This window comes from Nomascus leucogenys, chromosome 14 (assembly GCF_006542625.1).
Source record: "Nomascus leucogenys isolate Asia chromosome 14, Asia_NLE_v1, whole genome shotgun sequence".
In the NCBI taxonomy this organism is placed as follows: Eukaryota; Metazoa; Chordata; class Mammalia; order Primates; family Hylobatidae; genus Nomascus; species Nomascus leucogenys.
This window is the reverse complement of record NC_044394.1, coordinates 18,266,548-18,292,641: the sequence shown is the minus strand read 5'-3', so window position 1 is coordinate 18,292,641 and position 26,094 is coordinate 18,266,548. Positions and strand designations below refer to the sequence as shown.

Genomic DNA, 26,094 nt, shown 5'->3' with positions numbered 1-26,094 from the left:
CTGGGGCTCAAGCGATCCTCCCATCACCTCAGCCTCCTGAGTAGCTGGGACTACAGGTGTGCACCAGCATGCCTAGCTAATTTTTTTATTTTTTGAATTCTTGGTTTCCCAGCATGTTGGGATTACAGATGTGAGCCATGGCACCCAGCCAGTATTTGTGGAATAAATCAATGCTGTTGAAAAAATTGGGCAAAGCATACTGTTGTTTAAAAAGAAAATTATGGCTGTAGGAGATAGGTAATTAGGTGAATCTGTTAAATTCTGTTTTAAAAAGTCCTATTTTATTTTGTCCTAACTAAAAAAGAATCTCAGCCGGTCGTGGTGGCTCACGCCTGTAATCCCAGCACTTTGGGAGGCTGAGGCAGGCGGATCACCTGAGGTTGGAAGTTCAAGACCAGCCTGACCAACCTGGAGAAACCCTGTCTCTACTGAAAATAGAAAATTAGACAGGCGTGGTGGTGCATACCTGTAATCCCAGCTACTCTGGAGGCTGAAGCAGGAGAATCACTTGAACCTGGGAGGCAGACGTTGCGGTGAGCCAGGATGGCGCCATTGTACTCCAGCCTGGGCAACAAGAGTGAAACTCTGTCTCAAAAAAAAAAAAAAATCTCAAAGGGGTTAAGCCCTACCAATGGAGGTACAAAATGAGATAACTACCATCTCTCCTTTTTTTTTTTTTTTTTGGAGACAGTCTCACTTTGTTGCCTAGGCTAGAGTGCAGTGGCATGGTTTTGGCTCGTTGTAGCCTCAACCTCCTGGGCTAAAGTGATCCTCCCACTTCAGCCTCAGTAGCGGGGACTACAGGTGTGCGCCACCATGCTTGGCTAATTTTTTTTGTATTTTTTGTAAGAGATAGGGTTTTGCCATGTTGCCCAGGCTGGTCTTGAACTCCTGGGCTCAAGTGATTTGCCCCCTCAAGCCTCCCAAAGTGCTGGGATTACAGGTGTGAGCCACTTGCCCGGCTTCCTTTTTTGTTCTTTTTAAAATTATAGGCCTTAGTTTCATTTTGTTCCTATTCAGTGCCTAGCACAGTTCCTGGCATGTTGTAAATATTCAATAAATGATACTACATTTGTTTTACTTAAGCTCTTTGCCTCTCATTTTCATCATCATAGAAAATAAGGATTAAATGAGTTAATATACATAAAGCACTTGGAATAGAATCTAGCATATAGTTAGTGCTACATAAGTGTTAACCATTATTCTCTGACACATGAACACCTTTTTGTTTTTTCTATGAAGCTTTCTCTGATTCTGCTACTTTGAATTGGTAATTTGCCTTTCTGTATTCTGCTTGTATTTTATTTATTTGTTATTAGTTTTAGAGACAGAGTATTGCTGTGTTGCTCAGGCTGAAGTGCAGGGGCATTATGATAGCTCACTGTAGCCTTGAACTTCTGGGCTCAAGAGATCCTTCTGCTTTATCCTCCAGAGTAGCTAGGACTGCAGACGTGTGCCACTATGCCCAGCTAGTTTTTACATTTTTGTAGAGACATGGTCTCACTATATTGCCCAGGCTGGTCTCAAACTACTGACTTCAAGTGATCCCCTTGCTTTGGCCTCCCAAATTGCTGAGATTACAGGTATGAGCACCATACCCATCCCTCTGCTTGTATTTTATATCACATCTTTTATATTAAATAACATAGATTTGTTTGCTTGTGTGTTTCTCCACCAAATATGATTCTTTATAGCTGGGGACTATCTTATTTATTTTGGTGGTCTCAGTGCATAGTCATTGCTTGCCACATATCATTAGTTCACTCATTTGAGCTAGGTCTTAAAGAATGAGGAGGGTGGTGTAATTGGAGCACGAGGGGCAGGGGAGTACATCAGTGGGAAGTGAAATTTGACAAATACACTGATACCAGATTGACCAGATAGTAAGTAGTTGAATGCCAGATTAAAGGATTTGAATTTATTTTATATGCAGCAGGAAGACATTTTTTATTACTGACCTTAGTTCCATATTTTAGGAAAGTAATTCTGAGTGCACAGTAGAGCTTGTATTGGAAAGAGGAAAAGAGATTGGAAACAAGAAGAATATGTAAGAAACTCTGGCTCTTGATGTATGGTAAGGCTCTTTAGTTGAGAATCTTTCAGCATGTAACCTTTTACTATCATGTAACCTTTTAAGCCTTATCACAAAAGGGCTTCAGGGCTTCCTTGGTGACTTCGTTTTGACTTTGTTTAAAGAAAAACTTTAGACAAAATGAATTTATCAGAATTTATCTGTGTGTTAAAGGATTAATGAATGAGGCAGCACCCAAAATTAGAAGTAGTTCAGGGAGCTCTTGTTTTAACAGAGTATGCGGCAGACCTTTGCAGTAATCCCAGCATTTTGGGAGGCTGAGGTAGGCGGATCACTTGAGCTCATGAGTTCAAGACCAGCCTGGGCAACATGGTGAAACTCCGTCTCTACAAAAAATGCAAAAATTAGCCAGGCATGGTGGCACATGCCAGTAGTCCCAGCTACTTGGGAGGCTGAGGTGGGAGGATTGCTTGAGCCTGGGGGGTTGAGGCTGCAGTGAGCTGTGATTGTGCGACTGCACTCCAGTCTGGGCAACAGAGCGAGACCCTGTCTTGAAAAAAAAAAAAATTACTTGATTGTCATAGCTACTTGTTTGTCTTATTTGGGTACAATCTGGCAGAAAGTTGCTCGTTAGAGAATAGTTGTTGGTTTCTGATTAAAATTAAGTTGTGACATCCTATGGATTGGGAGGAAATATTTGCAAGCCATGCATGTGATAAGGGGTTAAAATTCAGAATATAAAAGGAACTCAAATGACTCTATAGAAAGAATACAAATAATCCAGTTAAAAAATGGGCAAGGAACCTGTATAGACATTTCTCAAAAGAAGACATACAGATGGCCAACAGATATATGAAAAAATGCTCAACATTACTAATCATCAGGGAAATGCAAATTAAAACCACAATGAGATATCACCCCAATACGTGTCAGAATGGCTACTATCAAACAGATGAGAGATAAGTGTTGGTGAGGCATGTGGAGAAAGGGGAACGTTTGTACACTGTTAATGGCAATGTAAATTAGTACAGCCATTATGGAAAACAATGGCGGTTCCTCAAAAAACTAAAAATAGAATTACCATATGATCCAGCAATCCAACTTCTGGGTATTTACCTAAAAGATTGGAAATCAGTATGTTGAAGAGATATCTGCACTCCCATGTTCATTGCAGCATTAATCATGATAGCCAAGATACAGAATCAACCTAAGTGTCCTTGGACAGATGAATGGATAAAGAAAAATGTGGTTTACATACGCAGTGGAATACTATTCAGCCTTAAAAATGAAAGAAACTTTGTCATTTGTGACGACATGGATGGATTGGAGAACATTAAGCTAAATGAGATAAGCCAAGTACAGGCAGACTAACAACATATATGCTTACTTATATATTTAATCTAAAACCGTTGAACTAAAAGAAGCAGAGACTAGAACAGTGGTTACCAGGGGTGGGGGGAAGGCATGGGGGAATGGGGAGATGATAGTCAAAGGGGAGGAATTTTTTTCTTTGAGATATGTTGCACAGTGTGGTGAATATAGTGACTAATAATGTACTTTATACTTGCTAAGAGTAAATTTCAAAAGTTTTCACTACAAAAAAAATTTGAGGTCATGGATATGTTAACTAGATTGATTTAATTATTCCACATTGTATTCATAAATCATCACTTTGTACCTCGTAAATATATAACTATAGTCAGTTTATAATTAAAAAATAAAAAGCAAAGATTAAGTTTTGTTTTACTGTTTACATTGGGCTTCAGTTTGCTTACATAGGAACCCAGAGTCCTAGGACCATCTTAGCCAAATGGCCTCCAATTAAAGATTGCTTACACTCTTTTTTTTTTTTTTTTTTTTGAGGCAAGAATCCTGCTCTGTTGCCCATGCTGAAGTTCAGTGGCACCATCTTGGCTCAGTGCAACCTCTGCCTCCTGGGTTCAAGCAATTCTCCTGGCTTAGCCTCCTGAGTAGCTGGGACTACAGGTGCCTGCCACCACACCTGGCTTTTTTTTTGTATTTTTAGTAGAGGCGGAGTTTCACCATATTGGTCAGGCTGGTCTCGAACTCCTGACTTCAGGTGATCCACCCACCTTGGTCTCCCAAAGTGCTGGGATTACAGGCGTGAGCTACCACACCCGGCCAAGATTGCTTACACTTTCTAAAAAATGTTATATTGTTTTAGTAAAACAAAGGGTAAAATTTAGTAAAAAGGCACAAACACATTTTGTGTATATTGTGAAAATACCATCTATTTCCTCCAAAAGCTTATAAATTGATATGAGTATCATAAACCTGTTTATTTTTCTCCTGGACTAAGTATTGTTCAACATTTAATGTGTATTATGTGCAGGGAGGTAATGTGGGACCAGATTTTCTGGTTGGGAAAGCAGATAGTACTGGTTTTAGTACAGTAAGTTTCCATGCTTGTGTAGCACAACTGGAGATGCCTTCATGTAACAGACATATGAAGCGGTTGAGAGAGCAGGCTGGAGATTGGAAGCTATCTAAGTAAAATTGAAGCCTAGGATTTGATGAGTTTGTGTATCTGATAAAGAATAGTGTAAGAGTTGTAATTGGAAACACAATGAAATGTTTTTGTCTTTGGCTTTAGTGACATGGGATGCTTGATCACTAGTGTCTGATGCACCAGAGAAGCATGAAAATTGAAATCTTTGGGTTCAGTGAGGAAGTGGTCATTGGAGACTTGATACTATAATGATTGGGTGGTATGGCAGAGTAAAGTTGAATTGGAAAGGGATTAAGATGAGTTGATAAGGAAGTGAAGCACTGTGTAGTTAAAAAATTTCTGTGAAGAATAAGAAAGCTGGAAGAACACAAGAAGCTGTAGGATTAGTGGTAGTTTTTTCAGTTACAGTGTGTGTACATGTGTGAGCGAACCATTTATAAAGAGAAGGAGGCTCAGTACAATTAAGTAAAACAACCAAGAAAATGAAACTGAAATATAGTATTTTAGAAAGGTAAAATGAACCATAAGAATGAAAAGCCCCTGAAATCCAGTAAAGCTAATTTTCATCATATAAATTTGGCATACAGAAGAAAAATTTTAGTATTTTAGTTGTCTTTGGAAGAGTTAAAATTCTTCGACATAATAGCCACAGGATTACAAAATCTTTGAGTCTGTAATATATGCTTAGAGTGAATTCAAGGTTTTATTTTAGTTTTTTGAGACAGGGTCTTGCTCTGTTGCCCAGCCTGGAGTGCAGTGGTGTGATCATGGCTCACTGCAGCCTCAAACTCCTGGGTTCAGGCGATACGTCTGCCTCAGCCTCCTGAGTAGCTAGGCCTACAGGTGCATGCCACTACACCTGGCTAATTTTTAAATTTTTTATAGAGATGGTGCTCCTCTGTTGCTCTGGCTGGTCTGTAGCTCCTAGCCTGAAGTGATCCTCCCTTCACAGCATCCCTTCACAGCACCCCAGAGTACTATGATGACAGGTGTGAGCTAGTACACTGGCCAAATTCAAGGTTTTAGAAATCCATAAAAATAGATTGCTAAAAGCTGAATAAATTAATAGACAATGCAGTGAGTATTTTTGCTGAAAAAAGATAGGCATAGCAGGAACATTTGATAGTTTTAGTGTGATGTGATGAAAGAGAATTTTAAAGCACATTTATCATCTAATTGCCTGGAAAGAAAGAACCAGGCATGGTAAATTACAAATATGATGCTTACATTGATATTCACAACTACCCAGGATGTAAGGTTATGCAGTTACTCATTGAGAGAGTATTCTCTGAATTTGTAATTTAAAAACAAGATGTATCTATGGAAAAGAGAAATCTAATATAACGAAATGTTGACTGGAAAATGTTTGAAAAATATCTAATAGACCAAATATGGTTCTGGCATGATTGTAATCATTAGGAATCTTGAAGACATACTGAACCCATGATACTCTGAATATGTGATACTCTGAATATGTGATATATTTTAAATAATATTTATTGAGTATATCAGTCACTGTGTAATGTTTTACATATATTAAAAGTAGGCCGGGCACCGTGGCTTACGCCTGTAATCCCAGCACTTTGGGAGGCTGAGGTGGGCGGATCACGAGGTCAGGAGAGCGAGACCATCCTGGCTAACATGGTGAAACCCCGTCTCTACTAAAAATACAAAAAATTAGCCGGGCGCAGTGGTAGGCGCCTGTAGTCCCAGCTGCTCGGGAGGGTGAGGCAGGAGAATGGCGTGAACCCAGGAGGTGGAGCTTGCAGTGAGCCGAGGTAGCGCCACTGCACTCCAGCCTGGGCGAAAGAGCGAGACTCCGTCTCAAAAAAAAAAAGTAAATAGGCACTTTCAAGATGTATAATAATACGCATTTCAGGTACTTGATTAGAAAATTATTTTCCCATTTAAGAGAAATACATATTAATAGACAATGGTCAAACTTTTAAAGTCAGTCACAACGAAATGAGTCATGTTCATGCTTTTAAATATTCAGAGTTGACATCATCATAACCTTTGTTTCCCTAAATGATAACTTTATATATGGAGATAGTGGCATCTAGATGCTTACAGTTCTTGGTAAATTGAAGAGTGAGTGAATGTATTGTTTGGGAGTGGGGAAAAGTATTGTAATAGTGGTCTGGAGTAGGAGTACAAAGACCAATTTCTAAAAATCTGAGATTTAAAAGGAAATTTTAGTTTCTTTTCTAAATGTAGGGTTCACACTTACACTTTTCTTGAATTTCTAAAACTGAACACCTACCTAGTATTTCTACTGTGAGGAATGAGAATCCGAGTTTTGTGTTGTATGTAATTAGGGCAGGAGAGAAAATGTTTTGAAAGTGAGATCTGAGAGCTGTAAAGAGAGACTTGAGCTTTGCTAAGAAAACGAAAATATGTAAGTAATTTGGCACCAGAGTTCTGTATCTTCCTAGCTTGGAGGCTCCAAACCTTAGCTTCTGGTATTAGAATTTAACTTTGCCGTTTCCGTCAGGTTTCTCTCCATCCTAACGAAAATGAATATCCCTTCCCTGGGCTGTTAGAACACGATCTCCCTGTAAATGATGATGGTATATCACGTGTATATTCACAAATCTTCTAGTTTAACTTCTAATGGAAAACCTAGAAAGATGTATAAATGGGGATCCCAAAGTAATCCCTCCCTCTTGATACTTTGTAAGCTAGTTATTAAGTGTTAATGACTTTGGAGAGTCACACACTCCTTTGGACTTTGTAAAATGAAAAACTAGATCTCTGCATTGACTAACATGATTCTGAGCATGTCAATCTTGGATAGGCTCATTATATTTGTGAGAATATATACACATCTGTCAAAATTAACTCGAACATCTTTATGTAACCAGTTACATACTATTTATACACATGAAATTAATCATTAATCTTGTTTACCTTCTGAAAAAACAAGCAGGGTAGTAAGAAAAGTTAAGTTCATAGGGGTTTTTAAAAACATGTTATGGAAGAATCCTGTGCTCCAAAGTCAGAGCAAGCTGGATTTTAGCCATTTGTTAGATGCGTAACTGAGTGCAAGTTACAATGGAAACAAGCTAGAGGAATTATCCAGAAAATGAGGACGTATGCCTCGATATGTAAAGTGCGTAGCACATCCTTATGAGATATTCATTAATAAATTTATCACCCTTTCTGTTTTACAGGACAAGTGAAATGCCTTCTGGAAAACTAATATTTAAAATGTTGGAAGATATTTAAAGTAGTTATGTAGCTGAGTAAATTACTAAGATGTTAATAAATAGGAAAACATGAAAAGGACATGTAGGACACCTTTATGTGAAAAACTTCTGTACTAATTAGTCGTCATGCCTGGGTTTAAGGAGCTTTTAGTAAATATATTACATTTAGTTTTATACTGAAGTTTTTATGGGGAAAGATTCTAGAGAGATTATACGCCCTATTGAGAAAGAAGTAACCTATAATCAGGAATAACCTGAATAGTATGAATCAAAGTTAATTCTGTGTGAGTTAATAACTTGTTTCCTAGTTGAGTAGCAGCATACACCCAACTGATACTCTTCTTTAGGTGACAAGATAAAGAAAAAGTTATGTACAAATAATCAGGTAATGCCACTTCTTAAAAAAATACAATCTATGCATGTAACACAATGGCACTTGTAACCCATAAATTTATACAAATAAAAAATTATAGGCGGGCGCGGTGGCTCACACCTGTAATCCTAGCACTTTGGGAGGCTGAGGCTGGTGGATCACCTGAGGTCAGGAGTTTGAGACCAGCTTGGCCAATATGATGAAACCCTATCTCTACTAAAAATACAAAAATTAGCCGGGCGTGGTGGCACATGCCTGTAATCCCAGCTACCCGGGAGGCTGAGGCAGGAGAATTCCTTGAACCTGGGAGGTGAAGGCTGCAGTGAGCTGAGGTTGGCACCACTGCACTCCAGCCTAGGCAACAGAGCGATACTCCGTCTCAAAAAACAAAACAAAATTATAATTCCAGGAGATGCCTGTTCTTGGCCTCTGCCAGAGGTTACAGTTTCCAGCCTGTGGGATGGCCAGACGCAGGCTGCAAAGAAAAAAAAAAAATTACACACACACACACACACACACACACACACACACACACATATAAATCGAGAGAGTGACAGAGAGACAATTCCAAAAGCTGTTTTAAAAACTAAATTTTCATTATATGCGCCATTAATTTGTAGTATCAGCCCATATTTTTAGTTTTGGTATAAGATTAATACAAAGTGAATGACAGACTACATCATTAGTGATCATGATTTGTATAATGTAATTTATGCTTTAGTGAGTTATTTTCCATATAGTAAAATGCCTTTATTTAAAAAAAGAAAAGGTACAGTACATTATAATTCCAAGGAAATTTCTGTATTTAAAAAATGCCAATTTTTGGCTTAAAACTGAAAGGGTTTCATTTAATACCTGAATAACAAGGAAATTCACAATTAAGGCTGAAATACTGTTCATATTATTGTGTATTTCTAATCATGTTATTTTAAGCTTGTGTATTTTAAACCATGGTTACAGAATTGTATAGGAATATATTGAAGGCATAACCTTATATTTATTGGAATTTTGGTTTAATTCTTTAGAACTTCAAAATAGTATTAGGATATGAAACAGGATTATTGTCACTCTGATAAAAACAAGACTGTACTGAGTCCTTCACTGTATTTTTCTAAAGAACTCACTTCTAGAGAGTAAGTGTTCAATAACATAAAGTTAGGAAATCTTTGTTATTAAAATTTGAATTTTTCTTTCACTGTATCCCAGTCTTTTGAATATATGTGTTTCAGGACATTTCCAGTTAAAATATAAATTTAGATAATATCCTCACTACCTTAAAAATAAGATCTTTAAGTAAACGTATTTCCAAATCATATTGTCATTGGGCACTGAATTAATTCTCTGAAGACTAAAAGCTCTCCTTGTTTAGAAAAGTCAATGATTAGTTCTTTATATGCAACTGAGGTTCTGTTTCCCTTCTAAACGTTCCTTTACTAATTTTTCCAAAGCGAAAAGATGCTCATCTGCTTCTTCTGGCACAAGGTTCCTAATAGAATTTGCAAGTTCAAAAAGATATTCTGTATTTCTTCCACTTGGACCAGCTGCATTAAAAATTTGTTCAGCAATGTCTTCCAGAGGTGCAGGACCAAGATAATTAGGATTATCACATGTTCCAATATATAGCAATACATTGAATGGTTTTGTTGTGAGATCTTTTGGGTAAAAAATGACTGTTGTGGTTCTGTAGCCTCCTTTCTCTCTGAAGTCAAGGTATGCTTTTACTTCTTCTTCCTTTCCTACTGGCAATCTGTAAGCAACACCCCATACACATCCCTGTTGAAAAATGAAAAGAATACACACTGGTATTTATAAGGCTAATTAAAATAGGTGAAGATAGGTTGTGATCTAAGAGAGTATCTCATATATTCTTTTCTGTTTGTTTTTGAGATGAAGTCTTATCTGTTGCCCAGGCTGCAGTGTAGTGGCACGATCTTGGCCCACTGCAACCTCAGCCTTCCGGGTTCAAGCTACTCTCCTGCCTCAGCCTCTCGAGTGACTGGGATTACAGGGATGCACCACCATGCCCAGCTGATTTTTGTATTTTTAGTAGAGAAGGGGTTTTGTCATGTTGGCCAGGCTGGTCTCAAACTCCTGACCTCAACTGATCCACCTGCCTCGGCCTCCCAGTGTGCTGGGATTACAGGCGTAAGCCACCATGCCTGCCTGTATCTTGTATATTTTTAAAAGTGGGCCAGGAGCGGTGGCTCACGCCTGTAATACCGGCACTTTGGGAGGCCGAGGTGAGTGGATCACGAGGTCAGGAGTGTAAGACCAGCCTGGCCAAGATGGTGAAACCCTGTCTTTACTAAAAATACAAAAATTAGTCAGGCACGGTGGCAGGCACTTGTAATCCCAGCTACTCGGGAGGCTGAGGCAGGAGGATTGCTTGAACCCGGGTGGCAGAGGTGGCAGTGAGCCGAGATCACGCCACTGAACTCTAGCCTGGGTGATAGAGTGAGACTGTCTCAAAAAAATAAAAAATAAATAAAAGTCAATACAGTTTTTCTTCACTTAAAGTGCACAGAAGAACATACTAAACAATAAAGGAAATAAGCACTTTAAAATCTCCATTGTGAATAATTTCTTTGTAGCATAGGCACAGCAAGATATTTTATCTTAAAAAAATTTTTTTTTAAATTTGGTCTTTTTCTTTAATAACGGGACTGAAATGAAAAATATGAGCCTTTCACTTGCTCATTAAAAAATTCTAGAAACAAAGTGCCATTTGTTTATTAACTGTTTAATTAGGAGTTATTAGTTACCAAATTGAAGCTCTTTTTTATAAATGCTTTTCATAGTATCAGTTATGAAAGCATTTCCTAATCCACACCATTATTTATCTACCATTACTAAGTGCTTGATTTTTGTTTATTAAAGTCCTTTCCAAAGTTAAACATTTAATTTCACAATATAAAATTCTGAATCTGTACCCCAATAAAATGATTGAAAATATTTAAGAAACTGAGGATTGTTGGTTAAATAAAACTTTCTGGTGCTCCAAACCAGTTTTAAAATCACAGGTGCTACTGAGGTCTACGGGAGGGTGGAGGGTGGGAGGAGGGAGAGGATCTAGAAAAATAACTAATCGATACTAGGCTTAATGTTAATACCTGGGTGATGAAATAATCTGTACAACAAACCCCCATGACACATGTTTACCTATGTAACAAACTTGCACATCCTGCACATGTACTCCTGAACTTAAAAACAAAAATACAAAACACAACACACAGGTGCTATTGATACAATTAAGCAATAAAGAAAATAAGAATTCCTCACTTAGATTTCTGCTGAAAATGAGACTGGTAGCAAAAGTGAAGAGAGCTTTTAGGGGTTCCATTTAATTCTCGGTGGTAGTCTGGCTGTCGGGGGGGGGTATTTCTATTAATGTCAAAGGGGACCACAAAATTCTTAGTTAATAAACTTGTTTTTAAAAAAACCCCACAGCCGGGCATGGTGGCTCATGCCTGTAATCCCAGCACTTTGGGAGGCCAAGGCGGGCGGATCACGAGGTCAGGAGATCGAGACCATCCTGGCTAACACGGTGAAACGCCGTCTCTACTAAAAATACAAAAAATTAGCCGGGCGTGGTGGCGGGCGCTTGTAGTCCCAGCTACTCAGGAGGCTGAGGCAGGAGAATGGCGTGAACCCGGGAGGCGGAGCTTGCAGTGAGCCGAGATCACGCCACTGCACTTCAGCCTGGGCGACAGAGCTAGACTCTGTCTCAAAAAAAAAAACCCCACAAAAACGAAAACTACGTGCCATTTGTCTGTACATTGTTGTCTATCTTGCACTCTGTGTTCTAACTTTTCTTATTGGCCTCATTTTTCACAAACACAAAAAAACCCCACAAATACAGAGAAGAATTCTAAATTTAGGGTAGTTCAAATTATCTGTGATGATTGTTAATCAAATTGAAACAGAAACATCGCAACATTTTATAAAATTAAAATTATACAAAAAAGAATATTTATACCATACCGCAGGATCTTCAACAAGAGTCACAACTCTTCCAGGCTGTTTTAAAAAAGGTAAAAAAAAATTTTTTCTGAATTAATAAAGTTCACTAAGTAGCTGAGCATTAGCAACATTTTTGACATGGAATATTTGAACTATATTTGCTCATAAGCACTATTTCTTAAGCATAGTTTTTTATGTTAAAGCTAAAATGAATTAAGAGAACCTACCTTATCTAGAGACTATGTTGGCCTTTCTAAAAGATTTCCATCAATTTATATGTATTAGGTATATTATGTTCACTTTACATGGATATATTGGAAAACATACCAGTAACTAAAGGTCATCTAAAATGAAAGGCAAATGGAAGCAGTAATTATAAATATTCTGGTTTTTCCCTTAGGAAAAAAGAATGTTATAGTTTTATTTATTTATTTTTATTTTTTGAGACAGAGTTTTGCTCAACAAGCCCAGGCTGGAGTGCAGTGGTGGGATCTTGGCTCACTGCAACCTCCAACTCTCGGGTTCAAGTGATTCTCTCACCTCAGCCTCCTGAGTAGTTGGGATTAGAGGTGCCCACCACCACGCCCAGCTAATTTTTGTATTTTTAGTAGAGACAGGGGTTTCACCATGTTGGCCAGGCTGGTATCGAACTCCTGAGCTTAGGTAATCCACCCGCCTCGGCCTCCCGAAGTGCTGGGATTACAGGCGTGAGCCACCGCGCCCGGCCTGTAGTTTTATTAGGGAAAAAAACATATGACATAAGGGGTGCTTTCCTATATATAGGGAAGTGACTTTCAAATTTAGTGGATCAAAATGACCTAGAGGGCTTGACAAACACATTGTTAGGCCACACCTCCTGAGTTTTTGATTCTGTAGGTCTGGAGCTGTCTAAGAATTTGCATTTGTAACAACTTTCCCGCTGATTTCAGAAATTGTTTTGGGGCTCATACTTTAAGAACCACTGTTACCAAGGGATATTAAGAGGTTTTAAGTGCGAGAGAATGAGTGATTTACACTTCTGAGTTATGAAGTGTTCTTACCTTTCTGTATATGGTAATGGTGCTTCAAGGTAGGCATTCCTTTTACATTCATAAATGAACTTTACTTTCCCCTGTTGAAGGGTCAGCATTAGAACTGACCTATTCGTCTAGTTCTTATATGGGACAATCAGACCACCTGTGTTCTAGGCAATTTTATTTTCCCATTTTGGTTTTAACACAGGTCAGTTAACAATTTTATGGAAAGCTTCACTTTTTACTATTCAACTTGAAGTTGAAATGACATATTATGAAGCCAAAACAAGTTTTATTTGTTCTCCCATTTCAAAGACTGATAAAACAGTCTTTGTTTATAAATGGAAAGCCTTAGAGAAAGTCCAGACTTGGAATGTTCCATAATTTAAGGCACAAAGGTGACACCTATCAGTGCCTGCAAGCTTTTTTTTTTTTTTTTTTTTTTTTTTTTTTTTTTAAATAAACTTCGTCCACAGAGTACCAAAGGCTGTGTGTGTACTGATACCTTAATATCATTCATGGGAATGTTGAGTCATAAGCCACAATTTTACCTACTTGTATGCCCAATGTCAGGCACATAGCGAGCCTAAATCATCCAGGCATTTGTGTCATCTTTGTTGCTATTTCCTTCTAGTCTTTATCTGTTAGTATAGATAATTCGTAATCATGGCACACATGGGATTTTGGATTATGATTTCTCATTTAATTTTCCTGTTAGTCTTCTCATTTTAATAGTTGCATAATATTGTGTCATTGATGAACTAGAAACATTCCTGTGTTCTTGGACATTTAGGTTTCTGACTTGTTTTCTTTTTAAGATAATGCTACAATGAGGATATATATATTGGTGAGGGTCAAGTAGATAATGCCATATTATTTTCAATTTCAAAGTGAATTAGAAGTTATTTATGAATACGTACTGTGTGCTGTGGAGATGATGAAATCTTGATTCTTGGTTCCAGTAGCTTATATTGTCATTCTAGAATGCAAACTAACATGTGAAATAAATAGAGCTAAGATATGGGCTAAGATGTATGGTATTAAGTGCAGTTAGAATTCTGAGTCTTAGGTGCTCAGAAAGACACCTTTTTTTAGCCCCTTTTTTTTTTTTTGAGACGGAGTTTCACTCCTGTTGCTCAGGCTGGAGTGCAGTGGCGCAATCTCGGCTCACCGCAACCTCTGCCTCCCGGGTACAAGCGATTCTCCTGCCTCAGCCTCCAGAGTAGCTAGGACTCTACCAGCGTGCGCCACCATGCCCGGCTAATTTTGTATTTTTAGTAGAGACGGGGTTTCTCCATATTGGTCATGGTGTTGAATTCCCGACCTCGCCTAGGCCTCCTAAAGTGCTGGGATTATAGGCGGGAACCACCACGCCTGGCCAGCCCCTTTCTCCTTTTAAAGAATCACGGACTGTTGTGTTGACTAGGCAATTTCTAATCATCAGTGTATTCTGACAGCATACATATCTCAATGTGTTTTGTAACACACTGTACATTTTGGTCAAGACTAGAGTAGTAAAGTATGTTGTTATAGCCACATATATAAATATTTAATACTTGGTCATTATAATTGGAGCCTGGGCTAAAGGTTTTCTTTTCGGAATGGCAATTTTAAATATTCATATCAAAACTGACAACTCTCAAACTCGTGGCCTCAAGCAGTCCTGGCTCAAACTTCCAAAGTGTTGAGATCAGAGGCATGAGCTGCCGGGCCCAGCCAAAACTGACAACTCAGAAGCCATTTAATTTAGCTTAGTTCTTTAATGTCTTGAATATTGTTTTAGAACATTCTTGGAAATACTTTGGCCATGACATTTCTGTTCATCTATAAATGTGCATTTACCCTAAGCCATTTGCCCCTTTTCAGGTCATTGTGTCCCAATAGGCCAGTATAGTCTACTTAAAAGCCAAGTTCTTAAATGACCAACTCTAGTTGAGATAGAATGGTTTCTAACTCAGGTTTCTTTTCGTGATTTTAATCCCATGTCTCTCTTATGAGCAGGTGCAAACTACTTTAGAGCCTTGATCTTTTCCCCTTTCCATTGACCAATTTCCAAATTATTAGTTACCTCAATCTTAGTTTTCTTTGTGGATTAGTTGTTTTGTAGCCAGTACAAAGCTGATTTGCATAAGCAGTGAGCTGCTGCTAATTCTCTATACCTATATTGAGATTAATGTCTTTGTATGACTGACTGAAAAGTGGATCAATGAACTTACATTTCACATTATGAGAACCATCAAGAAAGTGACATTAAAATAATGCTGGATATAGTAATGAGTTTGGTACTGTGTTACTCATATAACCAGAACTTCATTTAACTTCACTAGTACCTGAAAACCAAAGTGAGTTCCTTAATAACCAGCGAAAATTTTGGAAACTCGTTCTGCAATCCTAGGTGTCAGAAAATAAAACTTTTGAAAGATGTAAAGAAATCCTAGAAGTAACATGCACGTTTAATCGCAAGCCCATGAAAGTCGGCTAGAATGCAGAAATGCCAACAAATTTAATTGCTAAAAAGCTGAATTTGCAACTTGATTTTACCATTTGAACTCTGTGGTGACATGAACATTCATCTTCCCGCCAGTGGGATTTTTTTTTTTTGGCAGAGGTTGCGGAGAAATGGAGTCCCCATCTCCGCACTCAGCCTGGTGCGAGCTCGTGCGCCTGTGCCCGCGCTTCTCGCCGTCTCTAGAAACTAACCGCTGGCATCTTAAGCAGCTTCGGAAGGAGTGCCCGGGCTGGGTTAGAGATGGCGGGCAGGTGGCAGGGAAAATCTACAGAAATAAGTGTTACCCCAAGCCACGTGCTTGGCCCCCATGAAGCACTAAGGTGTGGTTCCCTAGGGTGTGGGTGCTGTGTGTGGAGTTGGGGAGCAGGGGTCCGGGGGCAGTAAGTGTGGGGAGCTGACCGGCGCCTCACCTTGCCGGGGACCCCGCGGTGGTCCGTGCTGCCCTGCCAGAAGCGCCTGCTGTAGTTTGTGATGTATCCGACCAGCTTGTCCTGATAGGGGAAATCCACCTTCCAGATCAGGGACCCGTAACCAAAAACCCACATCTTTTCGCGGCTCCTCTGCCACAGCGGCCGTGAATCCTAGCTGTCGCCGCGCCGCCGGGGACTGAAGCCTCCGGTAAGCGAGTAACCGGCTGCGCGGGGCGCAGGCGCGATGGCCACTTGGGGCGCAAAGCCCCCTGGGAGTTTAGATCCAGAAAGGGTTCCCGAGCGGATCTCAGTCAGCTTTATTTTATTTCCTTGATTAGGGTGTCAAGAGACATTGACCTTCGGTGTAGTAAGCAATGGATTCTTTTGCAGCCTCCGTAAATCACCCAAACCTACCTTTAGTGCGCGTGTGCAGAAAACTACAATACCCACAATGCTTTTTGGAGCTATTTGGCTCTGAAATTGGAACTGGGCTTATTTCTAACGGGGGCGAGGAAGGAGAAAAGAGCTGGAGTCGTCACTCGTGTCCAGATACGGAGGCGGTGTACCAGCACCGCAGGCAGCACCTAGAAACACGTTTTGTTCTGCTTTGGAAATTAGATTTTTGCCTATATAACAGCAGCCGGAGGAATGTAATCCATATTTGGTTTTATGTCCTGAAAAAAAAATGTCTTTTGTCTTTCAAATAAAAGCAGAAAGTTTACAATAGAAGTTTACGCCTGTGAAAGAGTAGCTGTCATTTCAATGGGAATTGTTTATATATTTAAATTTTACACAAATTTATTCATCTTTAGTATTATCAGTGGCTTGTTCAGAAAAGAGCAGGCAAATGTTCTTAACTTGGGGCCCCTGTAAAGGCTATTTGGAAACGAGCTGGGGAACCTGAATTTGTGTACAAAATTTGGGGTATACACTTTTCTAGGGGGAAACTACAGCTTTCATAAGTTTCTCCAAGGGGTCAGGGATCCTAAAATTTTTGAAGATCTGCTCATTTGAGCTCTTGCTGCAAAATATTGTTTAGGAAATTCGCTTCAACTATCGTGGCTGTGTCTCTGTGTGTGTGAAAACAGAAGCCTTACCAAGTGATTGTTCTTTCTTGAAGATTTTTATACCATGGTCTTGAATGCTAAAACACTCAGATTCAAGGGGTATTATTTGTTTTCTTATAAAGAAATCAGCAGCAAGCTGCTACCAAACAAACAAAAAAAACAAGTCTTTTCCTATTTTCTCTAAGTTGTAGTTTCAAATTGCCTGACATGGTTACTAACCCTTCTTTTTTGAAAAATTTTGAATATACAGAAAACTCAGATAAAAAGAGTGTAATGACCAATACCTTTCATCTAGATCCAATAATTACCATTTTGCACAGTTGCTTTACTTCCTTTTTACTTTATTTATACTTTTAAATGGAAAACATTTGAAGTTGCATGTGTTATGACATTTTACTGCCACATACTCTACATGTGTCTTATAAGAATAAGGACATTCATCCTAGAACAAGTTCCCTAAAAAAAAAAGAATAAGGACATTCTCCTAATAACGGTGATGCCGTTATCGCATCTAAGAAAATTAACAGTAGTTATGTAATCAAATACGTATTCCATATCCAAACTGCTTCATAGAGTCACTAACAAGAAATTGTGCCTTTGAGAGAGTCACATGAGAGCTATACTGGACTCTGAGTGGAGGGGAACTTGAAGTGAGCATTGGAGGGAGATGATGATGTGAGCAAGAACTCTGTTAAGAACTTTCTGGGCTATGTAGGAAAACCAGGCTCATCTCTTTATGGTGTTCTCTGTTGGTTTCAGTATGCTCAGTCAGTGGGTCTATTTGGTCAAGCATAGAGAACCTGAGTGTTTAACCTCTTCTGGAAAGGACCAGCAGGTGCAGGAAGACTAGAATGACACCTATCTTTCACTGCTTTTCTGGCCTCTTTGGGTTTAGTTGTTTCCATAGAGGGCTATATATTGAGGCTGAGCATTGCTGGTAGTTGAATGGCCGTCTCTGCATAATGTAGTGTACACTGGGGATTAAGCAGAGGTGCTCTTATCAATGGAGCACCAAAGAGTGTGTTGTGGTGGGGTGTGAACAGGAGCAGAAGCTTACTCCTCAAACATTTCCAGAGGAGGAAAGATAGAACACTTAAAAGTCCCTTCATGTTTTTAGTAGGAACATTCCACAAGGAATTCTAATCTGCCAAACAGAGAAACTTCCTGGTTTAGGCAGCAGCAGAGACTGTGGCATGGCAGTCACTTTCTGTATTGTGGGCCCTTCGTCAGTCATGTGAGAGATACTAGACAGGCCCACCGTGATCTGCTGACCTCTAGGAGTGAAGTGTTGTTTTATTGACTGTAGTATTATCCTTCTACCTTGTTTTGTAGACTGGTCAAACAAATGGATTTTACAGAGGCTTACGTGGACACGTGCTCTACCGTTGGACTTGCTGCCAGGGAAGGCAATGTTAAAGTCTTAAGGAAACTGCTCAAAAAGGGCCGAAGTGTCGATGTTGCTGATAACAGGGGATGGATGCCAATTCATGAAGCAGCTTATCACAACTCTGTAGAATGTTTGCAGATGTTAATTAATGCAGGTAAAGTAAATTCAAGGTATGGAGGCTTTGCCTACAAGCTGGATTAATAAAACATAAAAAAGTATAATATATAACTTATTAACAGTAGTATTTGTTTCCCTTTCTATAGTCATAACATAACTGCCTGAATTTGTTTATTAAGGATAGTAAGATTGCCTGCCTTGGATTCAATCAGTATGATATTCTAGTTAGACATCTTATATGGAAGTGCCTCTGTCTGGTCTCTTTTTATTGACTGAGCTAGGTGATATGGGAGAAGTAGTCTGCTGTTTGAATTTAAGCATGTGGTAGTTACTGGTCATGTTTATTCTTTCTTCCTTTACCAAACAGAAAGAGCAATTGTACTGAAATTGAGGATGTGTTTTGATTGAATTAGTCTTTTTCTTTTTAAACACTTTTTAATACTTTTGGGAATCTTTACAACTACTTAGCATGAGACAAGATGCCTGCCTTCCTGATGCTTTTTCTTGTCAGGGGAAACAGATGACAAATATCTAAACAATTAAACAAGATAATTTAAAGAGGTAAAAGTGTTATGAAGAAAATAAAACAAAGTAGAGATAATAAAACAGATGGGATAGAGAAAAATGGTGTGCTACGCACATCTCTTTACATCTCTACATTCAGTGACTTCATGCTTGGGATCAGCCATGGTAGGAGTATTTACACCACAGAAATAAGCCAGTGCTACAAACCAGTGCTATAAACTGGGCTTTCTTCCCCCTGGACAGCTAGTTATAAAAGTTATCCAGCACACTACTGAGCGAAGGGCATTGACTAAAGGCGAGATTCTGACATTTAGTAGAGAGGGGGTAGGAAGAACACAGATGGTGACTGAGCATTGCTTTGTAATAGTCATTGTGCCACATGCTCAGTTTATCTTCTTTAATATTTATAAAAGTGGTGTTAGAGGCAGTATTATCCTCATTTTATTGGTGAAAAGACCAAAGCTCAGAGAAGTTGACTTGTAAAAGCTTACATAATAAACTAGGGTATTTGATTTGAACCCATTTCTCTTACTCTAAATCCCTTTTTTTTTTCTCTCATACCATGCTTCTGACATTTAATTGAATGAATTTATAGCATTCAGTTAAACTGAGGTTGACTATAATACTCTGCATTGTAACACTCAGAATCAATTTCATTTCATTGATCATGGAAATTCAGACCCTTTTCTCTGCATACTTATCATCACCAGGTATAGGTCCTTAAAATGTAGACTTCTGGGTCCATAGCCCATCAGAACTACTAATTTGTTACCTGCTGGACGGGAAAGGAAATTATCTTGTTTTTGGTAGTGGTAGATTTTTTGTTGTTGTTGTTTTGTTTTTTTCTTTTTTTTGTCTTAACAGGTAAGAGATGGTAAGGCTAAACTCCGTAAATCATAATGCAGGAAATTTGTCATGATTGTTTTTAAAATCACGTGTTCAAGTGTCTAGTGACTATTATAGTTGAGTGTTTGAAGATACTGGAAAAATAGATGTTATTCCTCTAATTTCAAATGCTTAAGATATGTTTTCAGAATCTGTTTGAAGTTAACTATAAAGCTTGAGTTCCCAAACTATTTGTAGTAACAAAGACATGAGTTTGAATACCCTTTTTTAGGCAAAAAACTCGTTTCCAATATACTGTTACATCTCTTCTTCATATCGGAATAGCGTAGTTTATGTTACAAATTTTTTTTCATCTGCTGAGTAAACTTGGGCATGCTTTTGACTAAAGGCATTTGAACTGGCTGTTAAATTCATCTCTACAGTTGCCCTGCCGTATCTACAGGGAGTTGGTTCCAAAATGTCCACGGACACCAAAATTCATGGATGCTCCTCAAGTGCTGCAGTCTGTCCTGAAGATAGGAAAATGTCCTGTACACACATACAAAAAGTCGACTGTCTGTATCTGTGGGTTCCACATCCCACAAATGCTATTATCTTTCATCCCAGTTGGTTGAATCTGCAGGTGCAAAACCCATGCATACAGAGGCCCAACTGTATTTCCTTTTTTTCTGAGACAGAGTTTTGCTCTGTCGCCCAGGTAGGAGTGCAGTGGTGCGATCTCAGCTCACTGCCACCTCCACCTCCCAGATTCAAGCGGTTCTTCTGCCTCAGCCTCCCAAGTAGCTGGGACTACAGGTGCACACCACCAGTGCCTGGCTAACTGTCTCACTTTGTTGCCGAGGCTGGTCTCAAACCCTTGGCTCAAGTGATCCTCCTGCCTTGGCTTCCCAAAGTGCTGGGATTACAGGTGTGACGCACCACACCTGCTGTCTTTTATTATATAATTTTCCTACCTCCCTGAGGTTTATCTAATATTAATACACTGTCAGAGATTCCTAAAAGATAATTAGTGCACCAAAATAAGAAGGTATGTAGGCCTACACAAATAAAATGGAAATATCTAAAATGGTTAGAAGAGTTTTGCTTTACTGTGTCTTCAATTTAGATTTGGAATCCATTCTGAGTACCATACATGGTCTTCTGACTCAGGTTGGAGAAGAGCATTCAAATGTGGTGTAGATTACATAGAAGTTTAATATGCATACGTATTTTTGTATTTCTTATGTATCTCATTTTAGTTTTCTGTTTAACATATTAGCACAGATAACAAATTTGCTTGTCTTCTCTCCTGTATTGGAGGTTGAGTGTAATGGGTGTTGAGATTTTATGAAGCTTGTCGTCCTGGAGGGCAGTAATGATCTTCACTGGCAATTAATGCCATTCAATAGTAAGTCATTTGCTGACTGAAAGTCACTTAAAAATCTTATAATTATTAAGCATATAGCTAAAAAGTACTTTTATTTGGCTAATAAATGATCTAGCTCATAGTATTTTTTATTAGTTCATGTTAAATGAGAAAATATGCACTAATACTGGGCACAGTAACAGATGCTGAAGTTCCTTAGACAAACAAATCACTGTAGCATAGTGATTAAGAGTTACGGTCAGATGGACCTGGATTCTAGTGACTCTACCATTTTATTGGTGTGACTTTGGACAGGTTTTTTAACCTCTAAGAGGTTTAGTTTTTTCATCTGTTAGATAGAAATATTCTGTTGTTCCAGCTCAGGCCAGAAACTGGGCCATCATTAATTCCTTTTTCTCATATTTCTCACTAGTCAGTCAGCAAATTTGTGTATGTGTATGTCTATATTTGTGTGTATGTATACACACACACACACAGTCAGATCACGTCTCACTACCATTAACACCTTTGTCAGAGCCACATCTCTTGTCTGCGTTGCTATAATAGCATCTTAACCGATCTTCTCTATCTGCCATTGCTCCCTCTCCATCCTATGACAGGCCACCCTCAATATATTAGAGGTCTGTTGTATTTTAAAATACAACAGACCAAGTCACTCTTCTGCTCTCTTGAGTGAAAACACTTTTGCGTCGTATTTCATGGTAGAGATGTAATGTAATTTATGTAACCATTCTCCTATTGATAGACATTTTGTTTGTTTCCTAAAGTTTTGCTGTTAAAACTAGTGATTCAGTGAACATCCTTTTGTGTATATCTTTGTCCACATGGTTAAGCATTTCTGTAGTATGGGGTTTTAGAAGTGCAATTACTGTTTGATAAGTTAGAGTTTTCTGGAGAAATAGAACCAGTAGAATATATATAGATAGACAAGAGGGGATTTACTATGGGAATTGGCTAATGTAATTATGGGAGCTGAGAAGTCCCATGATATGCTCTCTGTAAGATGGAGAACCAGGGAAGCTGGTGGTGTAACTCAGCCTGAGTCTGAAGGCCTGAGAACCAGGGGAAGTGATAGTGTAACTCTCAGTTTGAGGCCAAAGGACTGAGAACTGGGGTGTGGGAAGCCACTGGTATAAGTCCTGGAGTTTGAAGGCCTGAGGATCAGGATCTCCAGTATCCAAGGGCAGGAGAAGATGCATGTCCTAGCTCAAGAGAGAATGAATTCTCCCTCTGCCTTTTTTTTTTTTTTTCATTTGCGAGATTAATAGAGTGAAAACAGAGCCCCCATACAACAGGAGGGGACCCAAAGGGGGTTGCCGCTGCCTGCTCAAATGCCTGAGTTTATATCCTGATCATTGTCCCTCCCTCTGTGCTCTCAGGCGATATATGATTTGACTATTTCTTTACCTCGTGCTGTAGCCTAATTTATATTTTAGTGAGCCCTCTTTACTACCTGACTAGTCAGGTGTGAGCTGAGTTACAAGCCCCGTGTTTAAAGGTAGGTGCGGTCACCTTTCCCAGCTAGGCTTAGGAATTCTTAGTCGGCCTAGGAAATCCAGCTAGTCCTGTCTCTCAGTCCCCTCTCTCAACAGTAAAACCCAAGTGCTTTTGGGGAGGTTGGCCGACGACTGCTCTTAAGTGCTTCCTCCTGTATTGGGGCATAGTAGGGGTCGTGCAGTTGAGATTTCCTCAGGAGGAGTGCCTTCGATGTCATTAACATCGGAGCATGGGCTAGCAGGCTGTTCCAGGGGTCCGCAGTAGATCTTAGTCATGGACTGCATCTGGGGTTCCATTTGAAGAACAATTTGTAGTTTTACAGCTTTGATTCTGGAAGAGACAAACTTAACAAGAAGGTTAAAGATATAGGGATTGAAATGTAGGCCTGAAGTGCCAGGGATTATTTCTTCGGCATACTTCACAGGCCCTGACTATCTGCTTGATAGTTTTGAAAAGGCCTGGTCCAGTAAATAATGATTTGGCCATCTGATGGGTGCTATCAATGCCTAAGTGAAAGGTCTAGTGAAGGGTTTTAAGTAATTTCCATTGGTTAGCTGCAGGCAAAAGTATTTTTCCCTCTTCAGTGGCTAGCCATCCTGAGGGGAGGAAGCTATGTCCTCTTGAGGTTCCCCATTCTATTTCTTCTGCTGAGTACTGGGCCTTGGTTTCCTGGAGGGGATTACCCCATACTAGGGGTCCTTCTGTAAGCATTTCTAATGGAAGGTCCTACCTTGCAACTCTTTTGGCTTCAATATCCGCTTGGCGGTTTCCTTCCACTTCTTTTCTTTTCTTTCTGATGACCCCAGCAGTGTAAAACTGCCACCTCTTTATGTACAGCCAAAAATAATCTCCTAATGTCTTCCTGATGTTTGATAGGTGTTCCCTCGGAAGTTAGGAATTCCCTTTCTCTCCATATTGTTGCATGGGCATGGAGAGCTAGGTAAGCATACTTAGAGTCTGTATATATATTTACCCTTTTTCCTTCTCCTAATTCTAGTGTATAACGGCCCCTGCTTTTCCTAGGATGTCTCTCCCTAACAAAGGAGTGGGGCTTTCAGGCATAATTAGAAACGCATGTGAAAAGAGTAAAGTTCGCCAGTCACAACTTAGTGGCTGGGAGAAGTATATAGTGACTGCCTGTCCTAGGATCCCCTCGGATAGTGACAGATCTGGAGGACAGTTGTCCGGGACAGGAGAGTAGGACTGAGACAGCCGTGCCAGTGTCCAGGTGACAGTTAACCTCCTGGCCCTCAATGGTCAAGCGTACCCGGGGCTCTGTGAGGGTGATGGCATGGGCTGGCACTTGCCCTGGGCACCCTCAGTCCTGCTGCTGGATCATCTGGCTAGTGGCTTCTGACTCACAGGATCTTCGTCCCTTGGGGCAGTGGACCTTCCAGTGATTCCCTTGACATAAGGGGCATGGATGAGGGGGCGGCTTATTTCTATTCGGACAATCTTTTTAAAAATGTCCTTGTAAACCATACTGGAAGCAATCCCTATTAGGCATTCAATTTGCCCAGGCTTTCCCTGTTCCAGAGCCTTCAAAGTCCATTTGCCTGAAGGCCATGACTAAAGCGGTGGCCTTTTTCTTATCCCGTTTATCCCATTCTGCCTGCTCCTCCTGATCTCTATTATAAAAAACCGAGGTTGCCAAGTTCAGTAGGGTTTCTAAGTTTTGCTGCGGGCCTAAGGCGGACTTTTGAAGTTTTGTTCTGATGTCTGCAGCTGACTGAGAGATAAACTTATCCTTTAAGATTAGTTGGCCTTCAATAGAGTCAGGCGACAGAGAGGTATGCTTTCTCAATGCTTCCCTTAGTCTCTCCAGAAAGGCGGTAGGATTTTTCTCCCTTTCCCTGTGTTGTAGTGGACATCATTGAATAATTCATAGTCTTCTTCCTAGTTTTTTTTAGCCTTCTAGCACGCAAGTTAGCAAATGTCTGCGGCACCAATCTCCATGTTCTGATTCTGCGTCCCAATGAGGGTGTATGCTGGGAACTGCCTGCTCACCTGTGGGGAATTGTTCTCTTTCCTCTATTGTCATCCTATCATTGACCTGACTGAGATACCAGAGATTGCCAAACTCGGGCTGCAGTTATGGCGGCACTTCTCTCTTTTGTGGTTAGTGTCTGATCTAGCAGTAACATTGTATCTCTCTATGTCAGATCAAAGCATTGTTCTAACGGTTTTAAAACATCAATATAGCCATCAGGGTTATCTGAGAATTTACCTAGGTCTATTTTGATTTGCTTCAAGTCTGACAGGGAAAAAGGTACATACACTGTGGGCCGAATTCTCCAGAATACATCTTAGGGGCGTTTTTGCCTTGGGGGGAATGTCTTCCATCTGAAAAAAGAACATAGGGATGCCAGCATCTCTAGTTGTTTTCCGATGAGCATTAGCCCTAGAGTGTCCTCTGTGGTCCTAGTGCTTATTCCTTTCCAGGATGTGTAACTACCCATGGACCTCTGCTTATCGGATTAGTTACGCTCACCAATGTAGCAGTCCTGCACCCCTTTTCCCGCCTTTCTTGACCACAAAGAAAGGGGTCTGGGCTGCTGGATTCTAGTAGTCCTTTACCAGCATGCCTAACATTGCCTTTGCACTCAAGGGTGAGTTCTAGAGCTGGGCTGGGTTCCTGAGTATTTCATAACAACCCAGCTGCCCCATCAAGATGCATTCCCATAAACAACAATTCTTACGCAAATTTTTTTTTGGAGAGGGTGTAGGTAACCTTTTGAGTTAGGATCGAGATAGAGTTTTTGCCCACTAGGGCCTTTGTCCTTCTTTCCCTTGTAGGAATATGCCCTAATTATCGATCTTAAACTGTTTGTTGCCCCGGATTAAGTCCTTGCGGGTACGAAATATGAGAGATGGATCCTGTTTATCCCATGTGCCTTTTTCTGTGGGTTACTGGGTTAAGGATTTTTGATAGGAAGGCTATGGGTTGTCAGTGGTCTCAGTGTTTTCAGGCTATGACCTTGTTTACACTGACAACAAGGTAGTATTGGAGTGTTACAGGGTCACAGAGAAGACCTTCAATTATCAATTATAGGTTTTAAATTTACCCTGGCTTTTAAAGGAATAGGGCACACTATTTTTTCTTTACTACTTCTATCTCTCTTTTTCTCTCTGTCCCTCTCTTTTCTCTCTTGTCTCTCTCTCTCTGTCTCTTCTCTCCTTGACTTACTTAATTTGCTTTCATCCTGATCTATTATGTTGTCATAGACCCAGTTCCAGTTGTTAAAGTACTGGGTCATGAGTTTCAAGGCCCTGGCCAAGGAGCCAAGGCTTGGAGATTGTATTGCAGAGGGGT

At 39.8% G+C, this 26,094-nt stretch overlaps 2 protein-coding genes across 6 annotated transcripts in view; one reads left to right on the top strand and one right to left on the bottom strand.

Annotated features, from left to right (window-relative positions):
* ASB3 (ankyrin repeat and SOCS box containing 3) overlaps nucleotides 1-26,094 on the top strand; it is a 194,307-nt gene that overhangs the window by 5,315 nt on the left and 162,898 nt on the right. For 4 of the 5 annotated variants that reach the window (XR_004033312.1, XR_004033311.1, XM_030827574.1 and 1 more), the window contains exon 2: nucleotides 18,376-18,584. The exons of the other annotated variant lie outside the window; for it this stretch is intronic. Coding sequence is in view for 2 of the 4 variants with exons in the window: in XM_030827574.1 (XP_030683434.1) it covers nucleotides 18,389-18,584 (196 nt within the window). In the remaining 2 variants the exon portion in view is untranslated. The remainder of the gene's footprint in view (nucleotides 1-18,375; nucleotides 18,585-26,094) is intronic. 5 annotated transcript variants of the gene reach the window in all.
* Nucleotides 8,813-16,245, bottom strand: CHAC2 (ChaC cation transport regulator homolog 2). Its single transcript, XM_003262379.4, has 3 exons — nucleotides 15,977-16,245; nucleotides 12,066-12,101; nucleotides 8,813-9,857 (listed from the first exon to the last, which is right to left on the bottom strand). The coding sequence occupies exons 1-3, from the start codon at nucleotides 16,109-16,111 to the stop codon at nucleotides 9,474-9,476; spliced, it is 555 nt and encodes a 184-aa protein (XP_003262427.1). The 5' UTR covers nucleotides 16,112-16,245; the 3' UTR covers nucleotides 8,813-9,473.

Coding starts and splice junctions, on each gene's coding strand:
- CHAC2 (XM_003262379.4), bottom strand. CDS start 16,111: ATGTGGGTTTTTGGTTACGGGTCCCTGATCTGGAAGGTGGATTTCCCC. Junction 12,102..15,976: donor ACCGCGGGGTCCCCGGCAAG/GTGAGGCGCCGG, acceptor TTTTTAAAACAG/CCTGGAAGAGTTGTGACTCT. Junction 9,858..12,065: donor CTCTTGTTGAAGATCCTGCG/GTATGGTATAAA, acceptor ATTTTTCAACAG/GGATGTGTATGGGGTGTTGC.